This window comes from Daldinia decipiens (assembly GCF_022478715.1).
Source record: "Daldinia decipiens strain CBS 113046 unplaced genomic scaffold F4813scaffold_6, whole genome shotgun sequence".
Lineage (NCBI taxonomy): Eukaryota > Fungi > Ascomycota > Sordariomycetes > Xylariales > Hypoxylaceae > Daldinia > Daldinia decipiens.
This window is the reverse complement of record NW_026054549.1, coordinates 117,394-141,687: the sequence shown is the minus strand read 5'-3', so window position 1 is coordinate 141,687 and position 24,294 is coordinate 117,394. Positions and strand designations below refer to the sequence as shown.

General features: G+C 47.4%; 8 protein-coding genes across 8 annotated transcripts; 4 read left to right on the top strand and 4 right to left on the bottom strand.

Moving 5' to 3' along the window:
* Positions 1 to 141: 141 nt before the first annotated feature.
* F4813DRAFT_400615 (uncharacterized protein) lies at positions 142 to 1,729 on the top strand (the record flags this gene model as incomplete). Its single annotated transcript, XM_049248288.1, has 7 exons — positions 142 to 203; positions 333 to 342; positions 401 to 509; positions 571 to 623; positions 737 to 1,180; positions 1,231 to 1,484; positions 1,540 to 1,729. 7 exons carry the CDS (start codon positions 142 to 144, stop codon positions 1,727 to 1,729), a joined length of 1,122 nt encoding a protein of 373 aa, XP_049102305.1.
* Positions 1,730 to 3,070: 1,341 nt separating this feature from the next.
* Positions 3,071 to 6,406, top strand: F4813DRAFT_349605 (uncharacterized protein). Its single transcript, XM_049242201.1, has 2 exons — positions 3,071 to 3,426; positions 3,544 to 6,406. The coding sequence occupies exons 1-2, from the start codon at positions 3,396 to 3,398 to the stop codon at positions 6,231 to 6,233; spliced, it is 2,721 nt and encodes a 906-aa protein (XP_049102304.1). The 5' UTR covers positions 3,071 to 3,395; the 3' UTR covers positions 6,234 to 6,406.
* A 424-nt stretch (positions 6,407 to 6,830) lies between these two features.
* On the top strand, positions 6,831 to 8,286 carry F4813DRAFT_349604 (uncharacterized protein). Its single transcript, XM_049242200.1, has 2 exons — positions 6,831 to 7,188; positions 7,267 to 8,286. Exons 1-2 carry the CDS (start codon positions 7,015 to 7,017, stop codon positions 8,176 to 8,178), a joined length of 1,086 nt encoding a protein of 361 aa, XP_049102303.1. The 5' UTR covers positions 6,831 to 7,014; the 3' UTR covers positions 8,179 to 8,286.
* Positions 8,287 to 8,978: 692 nt separating this feature from the next.
* On the bottom strand, positions 8,979 to 10,653 carry F4813DRAFT_400614 (uncharacterized protein; the record flags this gene model as incomplete). The annotated part of the gene is made up of 5 exons (XM_049248287.1): positions 8,979 to 9,551; positions 9,620 to 9,850; positions 9,900 to 10,003; positions 10,090 to 10,203; positions 10,371 to 10,653. 5 exons carry the CDS (start codon positions 10,651 to 10,653, stop codon positions 8,979 to 8,981), a joined length of 1,305 nt encoding a protein of 434 aa, XP_049102302.1.
* Positions 10,654 to 11,304: 651 nt separating this feature from the next.
* Positions 11,305 to 14,096, bottom strand: F4813DRAFT_349601 (uncharacterized protein). Its single transcript, XM_049242199.1, has one exon. It carries the CDS (start codon positions 13,385 to 13,387, stop codon positions 11,972 to 11,974), a length of 1,416 nt encoding a protein of 471 aa, XP_049102301.1. The 5' UTR covers positions 13,388 to 14,096; the 3' UTR covers positions 11,305 to 11,971.
* Positions 14,097 to 14,840: 744 nt separating this feature from the next.
* F4813DRAFT_291441 (uncharacterized protein) lies at positions 14,841 to 17,263 on the bottom strand. The gene is made up of 3 exons (XM_049240635.1): positions 16,612 to 17,263; positions 16,261 to 16,555; positions 14,841 to 16,207 (listed from the first exon to the last, which is right to left on the bottom strand). The coding sequence occupies exons 1-3, from the start codon at positions 17,062 to 17,064 to the stop codon at positions 15,381 to 15,383; spliced, it is 1,575 nt and encodes a 524-aa protein (XP_049102300.1). The 5' UTR covers positions 17,065 to 17,263; the 3' UTR covers positions 14,841 to 15,380.
* Positions 17,264 to 18,959: 1,696 nt separating this feature from the next.
* On the top strand, positions 18,960 to 21,096 carry F4813DRAFT_349594 (acyl-CoA N-acyltransferase). The gene is made up of 4 exons (XM_049242197.1): positions 18,960 to 19,204; positions 19,379 to 19,430; positions 19,647 to 19,886; positions 20,183 to 21,096. The coding sequence occupies exons 1-4, from the start codon at positions 19,143 to 19,145 to the stop codon at positions 20,510 to 20,512; spliced, it is 684 nt and encodes a 227-aa protein (XP_049102299.1). The 5' UTR covers positions 18,960 to 19,142; the 3' UTR covers positions 20,513 to 21,096.
* On the bottom strand, positions 21,097 to 23,672 carry F4813DRAFT_349593 (FAD/NAD(P)-binding domain-containing protein). Its single transcript, XM_049242196.1, has 3 exons — positions 23,044 to 23,672; positions 21,681 to 22,985; positions 21,097 to 21,623 (listed from the first exon to the last, which is right to left on the bottom strand). Exons 1-3 carry the CDS (start codon positions 23,408 to 23,410, stop codon positions 21,550 to 21,552), a joined length of 1,746 nt encoding a protein of 581 aa, XP_049102298.1. The 5' UTR covers positions 23,411 to 23,672; the 3' UTR covers positions 21,097 to 21,549.
* Between the last annotated feature and the right edge of the window lie 622 nt (positions 23,673 to 24,294).

Sequence of the window (24,294 nt, the reverse complement as noted above, 5' to 3'; positions counted from 1 at the left end):
CCTCACCACCTATTTATTCACACACCGCAATCGCCGATTTGTTCAACACCTCTTTCCAATATACATTTGTCGAAATCTGCGGTTCTTAGCTCATCTTCTCCTTTTTCGTTTCTTTTCCGTCTCGTCTGGAGTGTTGATGCTATGGAAAAGCCACGAAATACTGTTGTGCTCGACAGCGCCAACTTTGAGGTTCTTTTGAAACAGTATGTTAACTTTGGACTTTGGACTTTGGATTCTTTGTTATGTGATTATGGACTTCTTGACAGGAGAATCCCCTGCCTAGCTATTAGATTTATTCTCGATTTAGATGCTAACATGTTATTATCTAATAGAGCCGACACCGTAAGTAATACCTACCTACGACCTGACAAAATCACCAGCTTTCTGATCTAATTTCTAGAGCAATGACTATCAACTCAAGGATAATGTCGCCCCTGGCAAGATAGGACCGTTTATGTGCCTTCCTATGAACGAGTATGAGGACCTTATGCGTTTTCAACGTCAATACGGTATACCCTCCTCCTTCTGACTCGTCTACAGCACTTTAGACTTGTTCTGACCTCTTACTAGCAAACTTGACGCGTCACCTTGTGCAAGAAGGTATGACTAAGGAACGCATCACGGTAAGTATTATTACCTACTTGAATCCCCTCTAGCTGTACAATATTACCACAACTCAACGAATATACAGTGGCCTCTATACAGAACTACTTCAGCATAGGCTAACCGTTGATAGGCTTTGAGTCAGGATGAACCTCCAGGTGCACAGGCTGGCAAGGTCAAGTGCAAGGTCTCTCATCCAGAGCAGAAGGATACATCTACCACCTCTGGGAAGCTTAAGGAGGGCCGCGTGCCTTCTTCGGACAAGCAAGCACCGGACAATCCAGCAAAGTCGAAATTCTTATCGTCGGGTATACAGCCACGATTCAAAGAGCCGTGGCGCCATGATGCAGATGGACCACAACTTCCCATTGGGAGCAAGACTACCTTTTGTTTGAAGGGTTTGTTGAACAGTATGACCTTTTGGGATATTACCAGTGTCGTTCGTGGCGGCTCTTTGTCGGGTCTGCGATGGACACCTGGCGCCGAAGTCGCTTTTCTGTCTTTCGTGGAGGAAGAAGCAGCCATGTCCTTCTATGACCATGTACAGAAAAATGGTCTCTACATTCAGCAGAGAATGGTTAGTTGTGTCGGCTACCCTCTTTCTTGGGTTGTCTAACGATACTATAGATTCACGTCTCATGGGCTGATCGCCCATACTACGTCAACAACGATCTTGCTACTCAGATTCGTAAGGGTGCAAGCAGAAATCTAATCATCCGAGACTGTGAGGGAAAGCTCACTGAACGCGATATTCGAGAGGATACGGAGCATATCGAGAAACTCGTCATCATCAAGGTCATATTTTCAGATGGCCATTGCCGTATCAAGACCAACTCGATCTTCGACGCAATGACCGCCAAAATGTGCATGCAAAGTAGACGGTAAGCTTCCTTGGGCCGTGAAATAATATGGCCCTATCTAATACATTTTATCTAGAAAATACAAGCAGTGGGTGATCCAATGGGACCACGACGAGTGCTCCGAGCCATTTGACAGTCCACAAGAGTCACGTTCTTCAAAGCAGAAGGCTACTTCCAGCACGAAGCCTGCTACCCGCGGTCATAATCGCTTTGCCTCTCTTCGCAGAGACAATAATGTCAACGACATTTACAACAACAACGATTGATACCGAGAATTGTGATAATTAGTGACAATAAGATCAATGTCCTATGTTTTCGAAGGACTACAACTCTATTGCACAGTTTAGGTTAGGTACGCAAGAGTTTTAGGGTTAGTGAGGCTCATTGTTTTTGATTGTATTGTATTCAGTTCACAAATTTGCATGAGTCACGAATGAGCTGTTTGTTGTGAGAAAACCATTTGATTCCAGGGTTGAACATTTGCAGTCCAGTTATTTTAATGACAGAGCTTTGTGAGGGGTTGGCTTGAGTACACCGATTACTTGTGGCATCCAAACGTGTTTAATGCTTGATGTGTCTTCTTTATACCTACATCTAGGTAGCTAATTCATACGTCCCAGTCAGACTTGCACTAGCTAGTAAGGCTATACCAGTGCTTGAAAGTATTAATTGTAATCCGTCTAACAGTTTGCTAGCTGTTATTCCAACGCAGCTTTAGAATGATTGATTGTTGCCGGTCATAATCCTTGTCGAAAATTAAAGCCCCTGTCTTCTTACCCACTTAGTCCCGAGGCTACGGCACCTATGTGGAGCTTGTGTAATAATCCCAGGCGCTAAGCTTCGGTAGTTATTTTTAGATGATGAAAAGATACATCACATTTGGGCTAGGTATCAGATCTTACATAGGTAGAATTACTATGTAGATAGACTTATAATATGTAGGTAGATTTTACTGTATGGAAGCATACTTTTGATATATAACTGTACCTGCTTATCTAGGTTAAGCCATTAGTCTAAGCACAACCAAGCACTTCTCAATTTATGTACTTCCAAACAATAATATTTTTGCTACGTAATAATGACTCTCGTGAGGTACGTAAGTGTTTTATAGGATAGATAGATTGCTTCATGCTTGCTATATCGATTTAATATTAAAACGAATAAATCCCGAGTTTCGCCATCCGGTTAAACATACCATTGTCGAACTACCTATATATAGGTAATGAAATGTTTTAACAACGTATATAGATACCAAACGATTTAATTACCTCCTGGTTCTTTAAAGGGTAAATAGGTACAGATGCTTTAAAACACGTATAAGTGGCAAATTTGCCCACGAGTAGCCGCAACTTATACATACAGATATTGAGGCTCTGATCTGTTAAAAGTTTTACTGTCTAACTGAAAATTCTCACTGCACAGCTGCCCAGATGGGTACCTTTTGGGTATCTCGGTACGTACATATGTATGTACGTATATGCTTGTACAGTATGTACATATTGGAGGCTTGGCAAGTTCCATATGCAATCAGCACTGGCCACGTTCTACAACTACGAGCTTATCAGCCACAACAACCTTATTATCGTCCTTCGATCCCCACATCGGCAGACAGATCCTACCTAACTGTCAACTTAACAACTCCCAAACAGCTTTCATTCATTCCTCACTATTCCTCACTATTCGTTTCGTCTAACGCCATAACCTTACTCACCTAAAATCAATCAGATCCCGTATTAAATCATAACTCATCAGCATCATTTAATTGACAGTAGTATTTCCCAGCGCAGTCGTGCCTCTTAAGCTTCGAGAGCTACCGCCCACGCCACCCCTCACTTGTCGCCTGCTTGTCGCGCCGTCCTATAATTGGCCGGCTCTCCAGCTCAACATAAAATTCTGCCCAACTTGTGGTCATGCAAGGAAGTAGAGTCCAGTATGGCGCAATACAAAATGACATTAGAAGATTGTATGTATTATCGCTTTCTAGAGACGGTATCTGTCTGATCTTGATCTGGCGGTTGATTTCGGCGTGGCGCTAAGCGCGTCATATGTTGATGAGATATTAGCTAACATTATTCCTTAGGGCTGGACGACCTCTGCGTTCGATTCATCATAAACCTCCCCCGAGAAGACCTGTCCTCAGTAGCGCGCATATGCTTCCAAATTGAAGAAGCACAATGGTTCTACGAAGATTTCATCCGACCTTTAGATCCTGCCTTACCGTCTATGTCGTTGCGGATTTTTAGTCTTAAGATGTTCCAGCATTGTCCTCTACTCGCATCATTCTCTGCGGAGAGTCATATCAAAGCTTTCGAAGAATTCATGCAATATAAGACAAGAGTACCTGTCCGAGGAGCAGTTATGCTCAACGACGATATGGATGCGGCTGTCCTTGTTCGGGGTTACAAGAAAGGAGCGAGCTGGAGTTTTCCACGAGGGAAGATAAACAAAAACGAAGACGACCTTGATTGCGCTATCCGTGAGGTTTACGAAGAGACAGGGTACGATCTCCGGGAAGCTGGTCTTGTTGACAAGAATGAACCAGTCCACCCCCTCGAGGTTACTATGCATGACCAACAGGTCCGGCTCTATGTGTTTCGCGGCGTACCGGAAGATACTGTCTTTGAAACAAGAACCAGGAAGGAAATTGGGGGCATCAAGTGGTACAAGGTCGAAGAATTACCGGCATATCGTAAAAGGAAAGGTGCCGGGAAGAACGGAGGCCCCTCCAACGACAAGTTCTATATGGTCGCTCCATTCATGGTTCAGTTACGACAATGGGTGATGAAGCAGAAGAAGCTGGACGCCCAGAAATTCGGACACCCTAGCGCTCATCACCACCCCCAGTTCTATGAGGAAAACTTGACGGATGATAATGTCATCCACGAACCAGTCCAAGTACCACCCGCAGGTACAAACTCGGAATTTATTGATAGCGCAACGAAAGAGCTGCATAGGTTGTTGAAGGTGAAGCCACCTACGCAAGGTCTTCAGATATTATCACCGACCTCAGATCAGCAGGCAGGGCAAGCCCTCCTATCTCTTTTGCGACCAAAGGTATCAAGTGACGAGGAGGCATCTAGACAAGCACAAGGGGGGAAGACTCACATACCATTTGATCCTACGTCAATCAATGCCCCTAAACCAGTAGCTCCGCATCACCATTATCCCGAGCAGCATGGACCTACCTCCAGTTACGGAGCAGCACGGCTGGTTGATGCAAATCCAAACGTAATGTACGGAGAAAAACGGTTAACGGCTGATGTAAATCCAAATATAAACTATGGAGCAGCACGGTCGACAGGCGAAGCAAATCCGAATCTAAGCTATACACAACAACACCGAGCTCGCCCATTCGTTAACGTCACTACCGAGCTTCCTGGTCCCCCAGAATCTTCGGAACAACCGCGTCAATCCCGGAATCAGCCGGTACAACTTGTACATCCCCAACCATTACCCCCGCAGGTACAAAAGGCTATGCTCCTGCGTGGCATGGCTTCCTCCCCACAGGTCACGGACAATACGACTACGCAGCCAGGACTTTCCCGATTACCACAAGGACATCACTACGGCACATACGGTCCCCAGGTTCATAATCATGGCACGCAAGGCGGTTATCCTGAAAGGACAATGCCTACCGAACTACCTGCGCATCCAGCCAACTTGTTGAATGTCCTTAAGGGTGGCGTAACACAGCCAGATATGAACCAAGGCTTTGTACCGGAATTATCAGGACAGATCTCGAACATGCCAACGATGCAGAATCCCCAACACCAGTTTTCTGCATCGGGTAATGCATTTGCTAGCCAATACGAAGCTACAGCCATGCTTTCCGATTTGAACAAAACGTCGATAAACAATGGTCATGCAGCGCCATCGGGGCCTGAGGCGCGGCCGAGACTCCCGACCGATAAACATCGCTCAGATTTACTTAATATGTTCAAGAAGACCGAGTCGTCGGCATCACAACATGAGGCCGATAGGGAAATAGTAACGCGTCGTTCTTCCCGATTGAGCGAAGGAGAGAAACAACAATGGCCCAGCCAGTCTCATTCTAATGCCGGTTCCCTGCGATCTGCAGCCCACGAGAATGGCCGTTCTGTACAGATGAACCCTGAAGCAAACCTTCCATTCCGAGCACTTACCATATTATCTCGCCCTCAACCTGGACAACAGTCACCAAGTCAGAACAGAGTAGCTTCAGCTGCCGGGTCAGAAACGGGCCAGTACCCAGTCACAGCATCACAGCTTAGTCATAGGTCGTTCAGTAAGGGTTCGCCTTCTTTCACGAACACGTCTCCGAAGCCATATCAGCTGGTACCACAGAAGGCACAACAATACGGCCGGTCGTCACCGAGGACTTACGCAGACTCGACGCACTCTTATCCATACGGTACCTCACACGGGAGTCAACACAACCCGCTGTCGCTGCTCCAAGGTCCGCCTTCTGCGTCAGCACTACCGGTTCCTGGTAGCGTACAGTTCCGGCAAGACTCAACTGCCGAGCAAAAGAGTGCTCTTTTATCTCTTTTCGGAAAGCCGCCGTCAAATTTCGAACAGAGCAAAGGGAAAGAGCCGGCGACGCTCGACCAGTTCAGTACCAGCGCGGCGCCGCGATCCCGGTTGGGCTCAGTTGCTTCTAGCGGAGGCGAAGGGAGACCAGGATTGCGGGGGAACGCGTCGAGGCATGAGAGCCAAGCTCCTCTATCTCCCGCAGATAGGAATTTTCTATTGCACTTCTTAGAAAACGCATCTAACAGCGCGAGACGTTAGCCGTGCGTAGTTACTTAGGAGGATCATAGAATAGAGGTTTTTATGATCTAGGGGTGAGCTAATTTTGGGGGGAGGTAGAATTATGGGAAGGTCAATTTAAGGGGCTAGCGATAATTATCATTATACCCCTATCGATGCAAGCTAGAAATTGCATTGCTAATATAGGCGTTGACTTTTGAGAACTCGATGATTTTATGTCTCTATGTGATTGCATTTGTGAATATGGTCATAACTGTCCAAAACCGTGTATCGGTGTATTCTTACTATAGGCACCTATTTCTCTGCGATTTGTCCTAAGTTACATGTGATATATTCCTCTAAAAATTGATGATAATTTGGTAAAGATTAGGTCAAATGCCCAAACTATTAGCGTAGAGGTGAGGTATAAGACTGGTACCTGTACAATATAGGTACCTACCTACATGTGCCGATGTCGTGTCACCTCGAAAGGTTTTGGTTTGTTTACGATGGGAAGGGAAGAGGGAAGGGACCCTTGCTTATGGTTATGGGATGGGGGGTAAGGTAAGTTAGTTCTATTACACTAGTTGCGGACCGGATGCCCCACCAACGGAACCAGTCATACATCATATGTACCTACCTACATACAAAGACGCGTGCTTCGTGTCACCAACTCGGGCAACATCTAAACTCTCACAAAACAAGGTTTCTAAGCTTAGGTATCCTACCGCCAATACTCCTCAGCTTTCTCCTTCTTGAGTTCTTGAAATCCAGTACACTTGCAACTTCAAACCCCCCCAAAGATCACTACCAACTTTCCAATATGGCGCGACTAGCCCAGGCGCCCATCACCCAGAAGCGAACCATATCCAGCCCGGATTCCCTGCCAGATCTTAACCGTCTCCTCGACCGCTTACAAGAGAACATTCTCCATGCCGATGCCGAGAGAGAGCGACGACTGAGAATAAGCGAGTATGAGCGCGCTAAAGCTAGGGTCGTATGTACTTGATCTAGATCACTTGCCTCTGGTTTAATAGATGTTAGAAGAGCTAACTTGACATACAACTGCTTCTAGAACATCGACTACGCCCGATCGCTCCTGACAAAGCTAGAGCATGATGCGCTTACGATCAAAGTACACACGCGACGACAGGAGGTGCAGAACGATCTAAATGGGAAGCGGGAGGTCCTCGAGCAAATCACCGAGAGGTTTCGCGAGCTCGAGGAGATCAGCGTGGATAGTGACGATGACAGTTCCGAAGGCGAGGATTTGCTAGGCGATATCATCCATACCCCAAGCGAGAGTATTGAGTCGACTTCGGCGGCGGGCCAACGGGGAGATGATACCGATGATGTAGAAGACCAGCAAAACGACGAGGCGGAGATAGAGACAGAAGAGTCACCGTCTCTTATTCCCGAGTCGCAAATCCCAGACCATCGCCAGCAGTCATCCAGCGCAACGCAATCACATCAAGCGACAGCAACACCCTCATCAGCACCAGAACCAACACCCTCAGGGCCAGGAACCAGCACATCGCAGACCCTCCGGCCCCGCGGCAACGCCTCGCAACAACCCCCGCCGCCAGACACGGCCTCCACCAGCGCGCTGCGCACCCAACTCTTCGGCGCCCGGGCCGACCCAACCGCCAGCGCCGCCTCCACCACCACAGAAGCAATCATGGACCTCCACCGCGCCGAGCAAGACAAGCTCACGGAATCGATGGTCGGCATGGCGCGCGCGCTCAAGGAGTCGTCGCACCGGTTCGCGTCGTCGCTGCGCGAGGACCAGGACGTGGTGCGCGCGGCCGGCACCAGCCTGGAGCGCAACGAGCGCGGGCTGGGCGCGGTCGCGGGACGCATGGGCGCGCTGAGACGGCTGACGGAGGGCAAGGGCTGGTGGGGCCGGATGATGCTGTATCTCTGGATAGCGGGCTTGGCGGTTTTTGCCGTGCTGCTTGTTTTTGTGTTTCCGAAGTTGCGGTTTTAGGTGGGAGGGAGGGAAGGAAGGTGATTGGCTGAGACAGAAAGGGGGGAGAGAAAAGAAGAAGAAGAAGAAGAGAAAAGGGGGTGAAGGGGAAAAAAAGGGGGATTAAGGAAAGGGAAGGGTAGGGTAGGGTAGGGTAGGGTACCCTGGTAGCGTTGATTTGACAGGACAAGTTTATGAATGATATTACGATGTTTTGGTGATGATGGATGCATTTACGTTAGGTACCTACCTAGGTAGCTGGGCGAGCTGGTCTACTTTGCAAGTAAGGCGAAGGCGTTTCCGCTGTGTTGCGGTATGGTATGATAGCTTAGACAGACAGACAGGTAGTTAGGTTACTCGATTCTAAGTGTAAGAGTTCACTCGCAGTCCTATTCTTATTCGGCCCCCCGAGGGCGAGACGGCAGCGGCTATCTACCATTTAACTAGAATCAAATCAAATCAACGCTTGCAATATGTAGCAGTATGTTGCTCGAGCAAGAGCAAGAGCAAGAGCAAGAGCAAAAGCGAGATGGGTATCTATGGTAAATCACCGCCCATGGCGGTGAGTGAGTTGAGTATCCGAAATTCATCGCTTCCCTCTTACATTCATTCGTGCATCTATTATCCAGTCCAGCAGTCCACGTTACTCACTCACTCACTCACTCACTCACTCATTCATTCACTTACTCCTCCTCCTCTGACATATCATGTCATGTCATGTCGGATATATCGTCGACAACATCTTGTATCCTCACGGCCTTTCCCGCCTCCCGCCTCCTTCTTCTTCTTCTTCTCGCTATCGTCAGTCCCCTGCGGCACTTTTACACCGTTCTCTCGCGGCTCTTTCTCACGGCGCGGGCTACCGCCGAGAGATCACTCTTCTCGGGCTGTTCCCCGTCGCTCGGCGCGTTGGCCGTCGCGGCGTGTATATCGGCACCGGCTTCCTGGACCTTTTGGCGCTTGGCCGTCTCGTGATTCTTGACGGCAAGACCGTCGTCCTCGCAGGCACGAGCTCTCTTCTTGTTGTTGATGTTGATGTTGATGTTGATGTTGCTGCTGTTGTTGGTAACGGCCGCGCTCTTGCCGCTCGTGCGGGAGGAAACCGAGTTTTCACAGCTCGGCTTCTCTTCCCTCCGCTCTTTTGCCTTCTCCCTTTCGACCTTTTTCTTGTCATCTTTCTTCTCCTTCGCAGTCTCCTTTTCGAGGCGCTGTCGCTTCTCGCTGCCGCTGCGCTGGACAGGCTCCACGGGGCTCTTGCGCTTGCGGCTGACGGCTTTATCCACTGCCTGCTCCTGGTCCTTCTTGGTGCTCGACGCCGAATCGGTGCCGCTGCCGAATATGGACCAGCCCTCGGGGGCTGGGTCGTCGAGGGCGCCTACTGGCTTTCCGCCGGTCTATTTTTTTACATTTTGTCAGTCACTTTTAATCAGATAGTTAGTACTAGAAGGAAAGTCCAACTTACAGGAGGTTGGTACCGGAACTTGCTCTTGTCCGTGGTTCCCGCCTTGGCGATGCGGTCGTTCCAGTGGATACCGGTCTTTTGGTAGAAGAACACCTTGAAGTCTTTCAAGGCCGTCTCTAGGAGTACGGGAGTCTCTCGCGGACGATGGATCGAAGGACGGCTGTCGCGAGGCTTCTTGTAGAATTTGGCCGCGAACTGGTAGAGGTGCGGTTTGGCGTTTGATTCCCAGAGCTGACAAGGGAGTTAGAAATGGGCGGTTGAGAGTGAGAGGGGGACTTACATAAAGCTGGTACCTCTGACCAACATTTCCATTCTCCTTGTCGTTACGAGTGAGGGTGATTTCATAGGAGAAGTAGGTATCATCTCGGTAGATGTGATAAAGGTCTTGAGTGGATGTTAGTTGTTATTTTCTAAATATGGTAGATATAAGGGGGGGGAGAAGGGGAGAAGGTTCCGGAGTGGGAACTTACTTGTGTTAATGAAGGATTCAGCCTGCTCAATCCCTTTCTGCGCCTTTGCCTCGAGTTCCTTCTTGGATTTGGCTTTCTGGTCGATACTCTTGAGCGAGTAATCTTCCTCGTTCACTATAAAAAAGCATAGTGTCAGTATACACCATCGTTGCTCATAGATGAGTATCAGACACCGTTCCAGTCGTGAGTTCCTATCCCGCAAGATACTTCATAGAAACAAGTAACTCTAGGCAAACATAATGATGCAATGAGATTTTTTTTTAAAAAAAAAAAAAACTTACAGCGTCGCTTCTTATAGAGCGAATCCTCAAACCAGTCCTTGGTCACGATATGTGCCTTGTACTTAATGGCCAGCTTGATATTAGGGGTCTTCGCCTTGTACTGCTCAGGCGTAGCGAGGACATGGGTCACGTCCTTGTCGACAACGTTGCAGAAGATGCCGCCGTTGTACGTTGTCCAGCGCGCAACGTTCTCGTAGGTCCAGTCGTCGCCGAGGGGCCCAGCTATGGTGATGTCACATTTGTTCAGGGTACAGGAGATGCCTTTTCCTCGAGGGAGCGGCATTGTGGCGGATGATGATGGTTGTAGATGATAGAATAAGAGTTGATATGTTGAAGGTTATGTGCGATGTTCAATATTGAGTAGAGAGTTGTAGTGAGTTGTGAATTGTTATAGGCTTTGGTAGTAGAAAAGGAAAAAGTGGTGATTGGGAAGAGAAGAGGGGATGAGAGATACCTAAGGTAGAGCTTTTTGCATAGACCACCTCGTCTTTTTTTTTTTTTTGCAGGAAGGAGGGAGTTGATTTACCGCAAGACTTACTTGTTATTGTCACGAGTACATAGCTGGTTTGTAGTAGAGAATTTAGTGCAGTGAGGGGCTCACGACATGAGGCAACGACACAAGGCAACGACGTTGAGGATAGATGTGCACGGAACCGCTACAAGTACTTGTCGGTCACAAGACCACAGATCACAAGTTAGAATGATCTTGGACCAATTTCACCATACAAAATATTATTAAATAAATCAACTCCTAAAGTAGGCGAAAAGATGAAAAATATCACCTAAAATTTGCTTAAAGCCCCCCTTAAAAGCTGCACACCGTAGTATATTGCAACTAAAACGAGGAGTAAGATCCAGAGTACTGATACTTGCAAGACTCGAATAGTTTCTTCTTATTTGATACATGGCAATCAATAACCAGCAGCACGTACCCCCCGATCCTAAAATATGTTCGATACAGTCGACGCTACAAATGCCAGTCGAATATATAATAGTAAGTAGTTTCATCAAGAGCCAGACTGGGTCATTTTCGATAGTAGAAGAAACCACCTGATTCCATAGGGCATTGGAGGTTTCACGCCTATCTATTTAATCGAGAATCTAGACTAGGTGCTTAGATGGGCTGTAGCAAATATCCAGAGTAAACCAAAAGTGTAATCTTAGAATCAGTGATAGTAACATCACTCGTCAAGATCGAGACTTGAAGCTGCCCAGGTGCCCAGAAGGAAGTGAGATATTAATAGATTTGCCATCTAGGCAGAACCTCAAAGTGTTTCTCCAAAGAATTCTTGGTCATTACTGTGTGGACTCATATAATTACTACACCCCTTAAAGATGGGGATTTTAGGTATCTGCAATTCATAATCCACGACACCGTTCGACCCAACCACAGCAAATTCACCGGAAAACAAAAGACAGACCAAAATTCTCATGGGTATCATTAAAATCACGTATTCCTTAATACCTACGCACTCGCCTTCCTTCCCAGCCCTAAACCTCCCCGGACCTAGATCCAGCCTGTTCAAACTTGAGTTTCTATAATACCACCTAATCCCCACCATACGTCTCAAGTCCCAAATCCAGTTTTACTTATATACTCCTCAGAACAACGTACTCTTCTTCTTCAACATCTTCCCGCTTCCGCTCCCAGTCCCACTATCCGCGCTCCCGCCCCTCCTCCGCCCCGAATTCGGCTGCAACTGCTGCCCGTACCCGTACCCATACCCATACCCCAAAGCCTGCGGCATAGGAGCACCAGGCGTAGGTCCCACACCATGGAACCAGCTGCTGAACCCTCCTCCGTGCGAATGCGGTTTCGGTCCCGCGCTCACGGGCCGCGGCGGTGGGACCGGTGGTTGTAGCTGCGTGCGGCTGGGCCCAGCGACGGATTGTCGGGGCGGTAGGTTTGGTTTCGGGCCAAAGTCCTGGCCTTCTATGCCAAACTCCTTCCGGAGCCTCTCCGTCTCCTTGGCGACCTCAGCATCACGACGTTGGCGCACTTTTTCCTCTTCCTCAAGCATCTTCTTGATGCGCTTCTGCTCTGCGCGGTCCCGCTTCTCGCGCTCACGCTCTTCTTGCTGGACTAAGGCCTGTAGACGCTTGGTCTCGACGTCGATACTAGATTCTGCAGGAGGTGTGGGCTGTTGGGTGACGGGGGAAGTGGTCTTTGCGGGAGGGAGGTTGCCGAATGCGCCGGTCATAAGACGTGGTGATGTAGATGAGGTTGGACTAGGCCGCGAGTTCTTGCGCCTATTTGCCGAGCCTGCAATATTGAACGAGTCCCGGTTGGGGAATAAGTATATCTCGCGAATGACCTCAGCGCCGAGCAGCAATACGACTTCGAGACCTTTGCGATCCTCTATATCTACCCTCTGAAGATTCGGCTCGTAAATGGTGACACTAGGTTCCCTCCCGCTTTTATATAACGCTATTGTAATATCCGGGTCCTTGCTCTTCTTGCCACCGACTGATGTGCCTGTCATGTAGCATGTCATGTCCTTAGAGAACTTACTATCTCTCTTCCACCTGAACATGATTTTGGGTGTGAGACTACTTGCGACAGGGTCATTCTGCTGGCGATCAACTTTAGACACCGAGGGCATGCGAAAGCTCTGCTGAGGCATTTCAAATTCCCACGACTCTTTCCCGGTCCAGGTGCTCTTTTCACCCTTCACCACAACCTGCTGCTCCGGGTTGTAGAGCTGTATGGCAAATCCGTCAGGGATCAAAGGTACAGGTGGGGGTGGAACACCATTCTGTTGTCTGATTTCGGCAGCGGACAGAGTAGGCTGCTGAAATTCGGGCTCGATCAGGACCTCGGCTAAGATTACATCCTGAAAGCTCGCGTCTCCCAAGGCCACGGCGTACTTATTCCTGGACTGGGGGAGGTCCGGGTTTATTTTCTGCAGTGAGTATTCAGGTGCCGGCTCGGAGCCATTTTGAGAGAAGTATAAGATCCTACATAGCGGATTATTAGAGGGTCTGAAGAAGAAGGTTGGTAAGTTCTCGTCGAGCATTTTGCAAAAGTTGTGCCAAGTATTCTGTACCGGCTCATCTGTCGGTTGTAGTTATAGGTGATAGTTGTAGGGGATATGGTGTAATGTAGGTATGTGGTGTATGTAGTTGTAGTGTACAAAGCTTAGTCAAGATGGACAAGATGGACAAGGTGGACAAGATACAAAATATTCCAAGTAGTTAAGAGAAGGTAGGAAGCTAGAGTTCTAAAATACGTGACTTCCAAAACAAGTCGCAGCTGACCTAAGTGGACAATGTATGGAAAAGAAAGAAGTAGCAGCCAGTAGTGGGTGACGAAGCCAAAAAGCTAGGCGCGGGTCGGCACAATAGACTCAGCCTCGATATCGTCGTTATGCCTTCCGAGAACAATGGAGGCGCACCAGGGGTCAAAAAAGGGCCAAGATGACAATCATGTACATATGTACATCCAAACGTGTGGTTAGTTAAATGTATATTATATTAAAACATCAAGACTGCGATGCGATGAAAAGATGAAGATATGATGAGAAATAAAACATTCGATAGTTATTAAATCTAAGTAGGTACTTATGTACGAATACATACCTACCTACATAGGTATATAATAATATACATGAACATGCCCGCGTGAGGTGCAGCCGCCGGCACCTTATTGTCACCAAGGCTAGTTGCGAAGGAGGCGTTTGCGACCCGATGTCTCATTGTCGTCATGTGCTCAAGGTTGTTTGTTTGCAGCTTGGGTCACTCAAGAATTCCCTTAAAAGTGGAGGCCACCCTGCTATACATACCTTAGGTACCTAATTATGGCATCTGCAGGGAACTTTGCTGTGAATATTATGTGAATATTACAGGGGACCACCCCGCTATTCGTACCGGTTGGAGGAACGCCGAGCCACAGGGCAAGAGGGGCTATGCGACTCAGCTCGGACGTCGGTAACCTTGAATCTTGAATCCACTCGCTTCTTTTCTCATTACAGGTCGGTTACCTAAGGTACCTATGTACCTAAACAGCTAAAAAGATATAAGCCAACTCAGCTTCAACATAATACAACGCGCGTCTAGTAAATCTTCCTACCTACGCAAAGGTTTATTCAAGTAAGTTAACCTAGGTGCGTAAATGACTAACTTACATATATGAAAAACATGTATTCCGTATGAAAATCAATAACTATCAACAGCACATCTCCCCGACCATAGTATGTACCCGCCCTCCATCTATCGGTAACGAGTCTTCACGGCTTGTCCACTATTAGTAACGATAGGAAGCCACTCCACATAAGATCGTCCGTTTTACTCGCAGGAATAAAAACTGATCACTTGAAATTTCCGAGCTATGTCAAGATCGTCAAGACCTTGAACTTTAGTCATATGCTGCAAGTTTGCCATCCAAGACAAGAATAAAACCCGGGGTTGATCTAGGCAGTTCTGATTCTTTCTCTATTAATAATATAAGAGATATTTTTCCACGTCCCGATATCTTCCAACCATGTACGTATCCAGATTTATGGAGAGCCTAATTCTACCTTCTGGTTCACTTTCAACTTCTAAAAAAGAACTCGGTATGGAGGTAGTTAAGTTAAACTAACTAGTCAGAATAAGTCAATTCTATGTAACAAGTATTCATCGTCATCCGTTCTTCTATAATAACACTCCCTCGTGTGACTCCCCGACCCCCGCCAACATGGGAACTGCATGGTATAAGTGCTGAAAGTGCTGAAACAGCATTGTCCTCAACCCCAAGAAGGATATGGGACCTAATTGTACAAGACGCTAGGTTAGGTGATATTGTAATTCACCATCCACTCGGTACCGATATTGTAAGCGTGGATTGTAATGTATATTATTGACAACACGAATGAACGCGAGGTCATGTACCCCTTTAAAGTTAAATTATAATTTCTCTTCGTTGCGTTCTCGCTATGGATCCTGTTCCTTGGGGGGTTCCTGGATTGGGGCAACGAAGAAGAGAATAAAAGTATTGTGTTGAATTCTTTTAGTATTATGTGGTATCATCCATCACCGGTAAGCGGTCTGTCGCGTTGCACTTATCTGGCCTGGGATTGCTGGCATAACAGGCACTTCTCCACGCTCCCGCGCCCTCGAACCCGCCCTCTTCGCTCGTCCTGCCTGCTGGTTGACCCAGCTGGTTATAGAGCGAAACCGAGCTGGACGGTCCTCGCTCGCTTCCGTATATACCGTTTCCCTCCTTTCGCCTGGCCGACTCATCCACGAGTCTCGAGCGCCAGGGTTCTCCTCGTCCGGAACAGGTCCGGACTTATCCGCTTCTGAGGACGGAGGTATGATGATGTCACCGTCCCCGAATCCAGAAGAGATGGATGATATTTCGCTAGCTCGGGTTCCAGCCCGTTTCGGCGCATTGAATGTTTCTGGTTGGCGAGGAAGGTCTGGTTCGTTGTAATATGGCTGGGTTACTTGAGACCTCATAGTCATGTTGATATCGCTATTATTTGAGGCGCCTCCATTCCCTGGGATATATTGGTTTATGATGCTCGCAAGCGGTGGGTTATTATCTGGTAACTGTCGAAGGGTTCCTGCCTCGGAATTTGAGGCAACTGAGCGTGCTATACTCCCAGGTCCTGATGGATACGCTTTGATAGGGCCATAGAAGTTGCCTGATTGCATGGTACCACGCCCTCCCTGCTCGTAACGGGGGGGCGCCTCGTTAGACATGTATAACGTACGATTATCTATCGACCCTCTCTGTTTCTCATAGAAGTTGTCGATGGGTCCCATACCGCCGCTAATGCCAATGCCCTGACCCTTCGTCCTCTTTAAGACCCTGTAGATAATCCATCCGATAAAGCAGAATAAAATGAAAGCACCTTGGACGTATTAGCCATCTAATTTTGCTGAAATGTGAGAAAAATCTACTGACCTATTGCACCTGCGGCAATGAGGAGGTGCTCTGCTGTGGGATTCAATACACCCTGCGGTTCCTCTTGAGGACCTTTATCTCCATACCATTTATGCTTAGGCCCATCATCGCTATCGCCCACGGTATCTGAGGCTACGGGTACTAATGTTGGTCCCGTAGACAACTGCCCAGTGGTAACTGTGGGAATAAACTGGGAAGTGATGGGTGATCCCGGATCAGGATGGTCGTCATCACCCTCCTCTTTACCCTGTTGTACAGGGAAAGCTTTCCCTAGACTGGGAGGAGCCGAAAAAACCTATCGGCAAGTTATTAGTTCATTTCTAACGAGATTGAATTGATAGATGAACATACCGGAATAGACAACGGCGTGGAAGTAGATGACAATTGCGATATGGGGGTAGTGGTCATGATCATTAACGAAGTAGTAGTTTTAGTTGGATTTGGTCGCGCAGTTAGAGTAACGACAGACCCTGAAGAGCTTGGTGTAGGTAAGCTTGGTGTAGGTAACCGAGTTGTTTTCTGTGGAGAGTCGCCGATCTTATCGTCATCGTTGTCATCGCTATCATCGTCGCTCAAGTCTCCTGGACCATCCTTAAGATCATCGTCTGAATCACTGTCGATCTCGTTGTCGGCTCGACTAACAATCCGTCGCGCCCTCGAATTTCTAGTGCCAGGAGCATCGTCTTCGGTATTCCTACGTCCCAAACCCGTACGCGAGAATAGCGTCGACCGCTGTTCCATCTTTGGTGAACCCCTCCATAATTGAGCGTCCTGGGATTGTCGTCTCCTGTTAGATGGCGGCATGTTATCGTTCAGAAGCTATTATTATATGCCGAAATGCTCTGCATCCAAGCACTTTTTCTGAATTCATAACATAACCAGTATGTGAACAAGATAAAAGAAAGACGAATGTTATTAAAGTCACCCCGAAAACGTATCTGGTTGGGTACACCGAAAACGACAGGACGGAATGAATAGAATACCAAGAACCCAAGTTTGAGGATTGACTAATAGAATACAAGAAGGCCCGCCTTGGAAGAAAAAGAGAAGGAAAGAAGGGGGAAAACAAAGTCGAAAAAGCCAAGAGTCACGGAGGTACGAAGTAATAGAGAAGAAGGTGCAATTCAGAGTCGTATTAGATCTCATGTCTCTAAGCAGCCAAGTTGAGATTCAGAGGCTAAGGCTTAATTAGTGCAACGCGTCTCAGGGATGTAATGAAGGCCCCTGTACCGCTTCAACGAGCCCAGGACGGTCATATCCCTGACCAGCATGCTGACCGGCATGACTGTCCCATGTGGTATTATTCTTGCTTAGGCCCGTGATACATAATACATACATACCAATACATACCAATACATACCAATACATACCAATACATACCAATACATACATACCAATAGAGTCTTCGCGAAAGGGGATTGACGGTATGCTGCTGGAGTTTTACTTATACAACGACTCACACAAGCTAGGTATAGGTATCAATTGAAACTTTTAGATATGATGGTTAACATGCTAGGCGCACTTACTTCTTGTAAAGATAAGCAAATGTTAGATAATTTCGTGCCATATTCAATGAATTTACTGTGCTGATATAATAATTACCGGGGCCATAGCCAAATAGAAGCGCGTCGGTGTCGACGCAAGAGTCCGAAAATTGGTTGAGGTGTAAGAGGGCTCTCCCTCCCACTTGAAGGGGACTAATGTCGCCCGTATAAAGCAGCGCAGCGAAACTACTGGTGTTTTCGCCAGTGTCTCTTAAGGACGAGTTAAGGTCGATGTTGATGGTACCGCCTTGACCTGAAGTTGATATTGTGACAGGATGACCGGGGGATCCCGTCTCGAACAAGGAATAGTTGCGGAGTCTGCTGGGTTTCAGACAGGGATAATGAGCGACGGCGCCAAACTTGATACAAATCAGCAGCGTCTGGCATATCGAATTTCAGTCTTGTGCTCGGGCCTGTGGCAATGGAGTCTTTCGAGAGTCTTGCGATAGCTGGGAGGTATCTGGCGATGGCCGTGACATATTGAGTGAAAGAGGCAAATTTGCGACGGCATCGTTTGACTGTTAAGTATGGACCTACTTACTCATTCGTTCTTAGTAATTCTAAGACTCTAAGTTACGTAGTCTCTTATGCCGAAAAAGAGATGTACGACAAATACTCCAATGAATTACGACCATCAATACTTCTCATTGGGAGTCCTCCTTCGTGAGGGAATAATATACGTAACTTTACACGTAATAGAAGCCTCGGCGCCAACCCAAGCCAAGCCATCGCAAGCTTTTCTTAAGAAGGAATCTTAAGGAAGATCTAGTTGTTACTCTATCAAGCTTTTTGAGATTGCTTATCCCAGATTACCACGTCGGACCGCATCTGGTTTGACCTTGTCAATAAAAAGGTGTGTTACCGTTTTGTTTCTCTTGTGTTTGTAAGTTGGGAAAGTCGAGAAAGTTGAGAAGGTTGGGAAAGTTGGAAAGTTGGGAAGTTGGCTCTCTGTACATGATAGCACTATCCAAATTTAACAAGAATAAAAGTTAAGGTTTATCACCAAACCACGACTGCCCAAATCTTGACTGCTATCCCGAGGTACTCCCGAATAAGTATAACCTTATCTATGTAAGTTAATACTTATGTTATGCAGTTTATCACTGCCATTTCCCATATCACGCGCTAGTTAAGCCGAACTCACATGTGTACGCATAAAAATCAAGACTATAAATTTGACTTTGCCTTGCTTTTATTTTTTTCGTTGCAATTATAAGATATTCTGGGTTAGCTGTGTATAGACGCTACCTACGCAATTGTTGCTCAATCTTTACCGAGCATCCAGCGTTACTCTTTGTGTAAGTCGGCTGATTCCGCCGAATCGGATAGCCCGTCATCATGCCAATACGAGTTTCTCCCCTCGCCGAGGCAGACATCCCAGGCGCTGTGTCCGCCATCCAGTAAGTATCCTCCCTTTTATCCTAAGAATCCGTCGGTGGGTAACAGTATAGAGTAACGGAACAATGAATCGGTATACCGCGTGTGACCTAAGCAAAAGAGAGGGCGCTGAGGCTGATGAACCTCCTCAGCTCCGTGTAACAGAACAACCCATGCTAACGACCCTATCACCGAAGACAAGCCTTTGCCGACGATCCATACAACAATTGGGTCTTTGACAAATCTACGGTATGCATGGTCCTTTCGTTACCGAACATTGTGCACGCCAAGATTCGTTTCAAGGGTGTAGGGATGGCTAAGTAGCACTGACATTGGTATTTTACCTTCGAGATACTTTCCGTTTATGTACCACCCATCCAATTAAGCAAATACCTACACTGAATTACCGAAGCCGTATTCCTATGACGATTAATCTCCGCACTTCATGCTGACACAGACTGTTAGTTCAACCCGCAACGCAATGCCGCCTCTCTTAGCATTCGGTGCCGATGGGGTATGCGCAACGGCATCTTCCACGTCGCGAAGGAAGAGGGCAGCGACGAGGTACTTGGGGTCGCTTGCTGGTTAAGGCCGCAAAGGGCAGGCGAGTCACCGAGCTGGTCCGACTGGATCGAAGACTGGCGGTTGTGGTTCAGCCAGGTCGGGATGAACCTCTACTACGGCCGAGGTGGTCTCAATGTTAAGGTAAGAATCTGACTTCAACGAATTACGGGCGCGGGGGAAATCTCCGCTTCAAAACAAGCATTTGGTCTGCCGGCTTAGCTGCATGTGGCGAGCTCTCTAAATTGCACGTGCAACTAGCGTGACGATGATTCCCGGGCCGGAGTAGGATGTGCTGTCGTAGAGAGGCCCCGCCCCATGGCCAGTTTCAGCCTGTGTATCAGTCGAGCGATCAGGATGATCTCTACTCTGCCTACCGACTATTCGGCCTTCACAGCCTCGAGTTCCAAAAGACTGCTAACCTAAAAGCGAATATCTAGCGTTATTACATATGGAAAGAGGCTCAAGCTAAAGCCCAGTCCTCCATCTGGACAGACTCGCGAGGCTACTATTTCCTCAACATTATGGTGGTGCTACCTAAAGCCCAGAACAGAGGGGTAGGCCGACTCATGATGAAAGCCATAACCGACCAGGCCGACGCCGCGGGTATGAATTGCTACCTCGAGTCCAGCCGGGACGTTCCCAACATGCAAATCTACGGCCGCTTCGGGTTCAAGTTTGCAAAGGAGCTAGAATGCGACGACGACGGCACAGCTATCAAACTCTACGCTATGGTTAGAGAACCCAGTGCCGAGCCGCAGACAAATTAGCCATACTATTTCACGTGTGCTCGGTTTGTAGAATCCGAGCGCAACTAGACTACAGCGGGCGTAGGTTCCGCACGAGTCCGCAGAGCTGGAAGTTGATGCCGTTAATATCTATGTGGAGGTTAACTACCTACCTAACCTTATGTAGGTTAATCGTCCACATGAGGTAAGTTAACGCAGTAAAAATAGAACGAAAAGAACTTCGAAGTTGTCTATCATCCTTGGCTTCCCGCGCCAACATGAACTGCTTAGTTCTCATTTTACTCATTGGGGATCATACACAAATGTACTGTGCATAGCTGAAGTTAGCTGGAGACAGCAAAATCAAGCATGTGGTAAAGAATCTAGGAGGACCTGTTAAGACAATAGGGTGTTAGGTTAGGTAGTTTTTCGAGTATAGCTATTAGAAGAATGTATAGCCGATTGAACTCATAGGCGGATCTGACTTCGATACGCTATTACCAATAAAACTCTGAGGTAACGATCAAGACGAGGAAGCATAAGCCTAACAGTACACTCACGCCTTACCATTCAGACATTACTTATGCGCCGGATCACCAAGGAGCATCAATAAATTGCCATCAAGTATTATCTTAATGATGACTTGCCTGTTTATTTATACAAGCGGGAAGCGTCTCAGGCATCAGCCCATCGCCTACCGCAAGTCTATCCTAGTCTACGAGCTTAATTTTTCACGGGTAGAAAAAACGCTCTCTATACGCGAGCGTTATGTATCGTGTACCGTATACCATATGTCCCCTCGAGAGAGAAAAAAGCCTCTTAAAATAACAAGAAAAAAACCCCCCGTTCTGTCCTGTCCGTCCTCATAATATCATGACTGGGCACCTCCTCTCACCTCTCTCTTTAAAACTCTCTAGGGGACGAATAATACACGGTGAGCGGGGTGGGCGGTGCTATATGGATATAGAGGTGGAAATAGGCCTCGCCATTTCCGATCCAAAAAAAAAGGGGGGGGCTCGGAAAACGAGGCGGCAGAGTACCTAGTTCAGTGAGATTAAGTATTATCGGCTAAAATCCGTCTACTCTCGGGAGACATCTCGTCCGTAGATCTTGGCCTTGACCCAATCAAGAGCGACGAGAGCACGGTTGCGCGCTGGAAGTTGTTAGCATTGATTTCTCGCAGGATGAAAATATAAGCAAAAAGACTTACTGCTAAAGCACATGCTCAAGTAAGCGCTCCTCCAGAAGAGATAAGTGAGCTTGCCACCGCTGGCAACGTTGCCGTTTAGCCACGCGACGTCAGCGACGGCCTTTTCGCTACCGATGTAGGCCAAACTGCCCTGGTGCGAGTAGTGGAAGGGCTTGACGTCCTTGATACGGCGCAGCTGCTTCTCGATGGACTCGATTTCTTGCGCTACGGCCGGCGTGTCACCAGGCTTGAGGTTTAAGTCAGCGCTAAGGTCGCGGACTTTCTGTTCCATAGACTCGGTCTTGGCCATGTTGTTGAATAGCCTAGCGAGGAAAGCACCTTCTTGGGAGGCGACTTGGGCGGTTGGTGCGTATCCGGCAACGGCGCAGTCACCAACGGCCCAGATATCTCTCGCACCCTGAACAACGAGGTACTCGTTGACAGCAAGACCACGCCTCGAGTCCTTCTGAGCAGGAATCTGCGCTAGGAGGTCTTTGACCAATGGGCGCAAAGTGTTACCTGTGGCCCAAACCAGCAAACCATAGGGGATTGTAACAATAGACTTCTTGCCGTCGGGACTAGAAATTTCGGCTTCGACCGTCTTATCGGTCACCTTTTTAACCATAGTCTTAGTCATGATCTTGATGTCCTCCTCCTTAAAAGTGCTCTCGGTGTAGTCGATGAGCTGTTTGCTGAACATGGGTAGGACGTTGGGCAGGGCCTCGATGAGAGTCACCTTGAATCGCGGAGCAATATCGGGAATAAGCTTCTTGATATCCTCATCAAAAAAGTCCCTCAGCTCTCCAGCGAACTCGACACCGGTAGGGCCACCACCGACAACTACCATATGGAGAAGACGGTCGATCTCCTCTGGCTCCTGGTCCTTGAAAGCAGCGGTCTCAACACAATCCATGATCTTGGTACGGATAGCCTGCGCATCTTTAATCTCCTTCAAGAAGCAGCTGTGCTCGCGGACTCCAGGAATACCGAAAGTGGCGTTTTCTGCACCTACGCCGATAACAAGCATGTCGTATGGAACTTCGGTCTGGTGGACTTTTCCTTTGACCTCACTGTTGTCGGTAATTTTGACAATCTTCTTCTCGACATCGATATGGGTAGCCTCAGCTTCGTAGAATTTGACAGCAGCCTTCTTGCGACGCAGGATCTGGCGCACAGGTTCCATGATGGAGCGGTGCTCGATGTTTCCGGTGGTACATGACGGTAATAGAGGTGTGAAGAGGAAGTAGTTACGTGGTGAGATAACAACAACATTGTAGTTGGCAGTGTCGAGCTTCTTGAGCAAAGCAACCGAGCCCCAGCCAGTACCTTGAAGCCCTATTATTAGAGATGGAGCGGCAAGTGGTGATCAGTAACAATTACTCACCAAGAATTACCAGCGTCTTCTTCTGAGGATCAGGGGTAAACTGTTCTTCGGGGTGACGATCTAAGTAACCGTCATAAATAACGGTACCGACAACACCGAGCATGGACAGATAAACAAAGCGCCATGTCCATTTAATGGTATTCCGGATTCTGCGGGGTTTCTTGGTAGGGCGAGGAGCTGCATCAGCGTAGGTTCTGGCAAGCCGGGGAGCAACAGCAGTTCTTGTTCTTGTTCTTGTTCGTGTTCTTGCGACAACGGAGGTTAGCTGTTGCGGGTATGACGTCGTGGTAAATCTGGCAGCAGGCACAGATAATTGTCTACTAGCTGGGCTAGTGAGCCTGTTCAAGGCCCGAGAAGACGACGCCATCGGGTCTCAACAGGGTAACGACGGAGTTACCGTCTAGGAAAAGGGTAGAGAGGCGGAAGAGTTGTTAAAGAATTGGCAGACAAAATAAATCTTTTGTTCAGCCCAAAGTCGATTTGGGGGGGGGGGTTAGTAAATAAAAAAGAGCAGCGCACAAAAAATAGGCCAGGACTTATCGCCAATTAGAACTAGGGAAATGACATGAATGTGATGAATTTTTAGGTGGATCCGGTCAGGCCTTTTTTTTTTTCTTTTTTTTTTCTTTTCTTTTTTCTTTATCTTTTTGTAGTTGTTACTTTTTCAGGAAAGAAGCTTAGGGCGCTAGGGCCAAAGGCTAAGACGCCGGCCGTGAAGTCTGCATCAAGGGTCCGCGATTGACCCGGGAACTCGGAATTTCCTGATTTACTATGGAACGCTAGACTACAACAGGAAGAGCTTGACCTTAAATTGATCAATCACTTCACAGCCCTGTTGTAATGATATGTAGAAGATTAGATTGAGGTATTTTAGACTCTTAAAAATATTCGCTCTTTCATCCTGTTGTTAGTTATACATTTTAACTTAAGAGGCTTGCAGAAGCTCTTAGTCTTCATCTTAATTTGAAGTTAGAGTTATAAATATGCGTAATAGGTATACGTATATTTAATATCACGTAATTTTTTTCAGTCTTATATAACTGACTCTAAGCTCATTAGTCTTTTTTCTGACTGCAGTACTTATAAATACAACTTCAGTATAAACAAACTTATTATCATTACCAGCAGGTTAACCGCGACCAATCATGGGTTATCCTGGCATGTGATAATAGAAACTGCTTGCTCCAAAGCTTGAAATGTTATACTAACTATTAGATATCCAATCATACCTATCCAACGCGGGGCTAGATT

Excerpts from the sequence above, each read along its gene's own strand:
- F4813DRAFT_349605 (XM_049242201.1), top strand. The coding sequence starts at position 3,396 with ATGGCGCAATACAAAATGACATTAGAAGATT. Across the intron at positions 3,427-3,543 it reads CAAAATGACATTAGAAGATT|GGCTGGACGACCTCTGCGTT; the intron begins GTATGTATTATC and ends ATTATTCCTTAG.
- F4813DRAFT_349604 (XM_049242200.1), top strand. The coding sequence starts at position 7,015 with ATGGCGCGACTAGCCCAGGCGCCCATCACCCAGAAGCGAACCATATCC. Across the intron at positions 7,189-7,266 it reads AGCGCGCTAAAGCTAGGGTC|AACATCGACTACGCCCGATC; the intron begins GTATGTACTTGA and ends AACTGCTTCTAG.
- F4813DRAFT_349601 (XM_049242199.1), bottom strand. The coding sequence starts at position 13,387 with ATGCTCGACGAGAACTTACCAACCTTCTTCTTCAGACCCTCTAATAAT.
- F4813DRAFT_291441 (XM_049240635.1), bottom strand. The coding sequence starts at position 17,064 with ATGCCGCCATCTAACAGGAGACGACAATCCCAGGACGCTCAATTATGG. Across the intron at positions 16,556-16,611 it reads CCACGCCGTTGTCTATTCCG|GTTTTTTCGGCTCCTCCCAG; the intron begins GTATGTTCATCT and ends ACTTGCCGATAG. Across the intron at positions 16,208-16,260 it reads CATTGCCGCAGGTGCAATAG|GTGCTTTCATTTTATTCTGC; the intron begins GTCAGTAGATTT and ends AATACGTCCAAG.
- F4813DRAFT_349594 (XM_049242197.1), top strand. The coding sequence starts at position 19,143 with ATGCCAATACGAGTTTCTCCCCTCGCCGAGGCAGACATCCCAGGCGCT. Across the intron at positions 19,431-19,646 it reads GGGTCTTTGACAAATCTACG|TTCAACCCGCAACGCAATGC; the intron begins GTATGCATGGTC and ends ACAGACTGTTAG. Across the intron at positions 19,887-20,182 it reads GAGGTGGTCTCAATGTTAAG|CGTTATTACATATGGAAAGA; the intron begins GTAAGAATCTGA and ends GCGAATATCTAG.
- F4813DRAFT_349593 (XM_049242196.1), bottom strand. The coding sequence starts at position 23,410 with ATGGCGTCGTCTTCTCGGGCCTTGAACAGGCTCACTAGCCCAGCTAGT. Across the intron at positions 22,986-23,043 it reads GAAGACGCTGGTAATTCTTG|GTACTGGCTGGGGCTCGGTT; the intron begins GTGAGTAATTGT and ends TAGGGCTTCAAG. Across the intron at positions 21,624-21,680 it reads CTTGAGCATGTGCTTTAGCA|CGCGCAACCGTGCTCTCGTC; the intron begins GTAAGTCTTTTT and ends AACAACTTCCAG.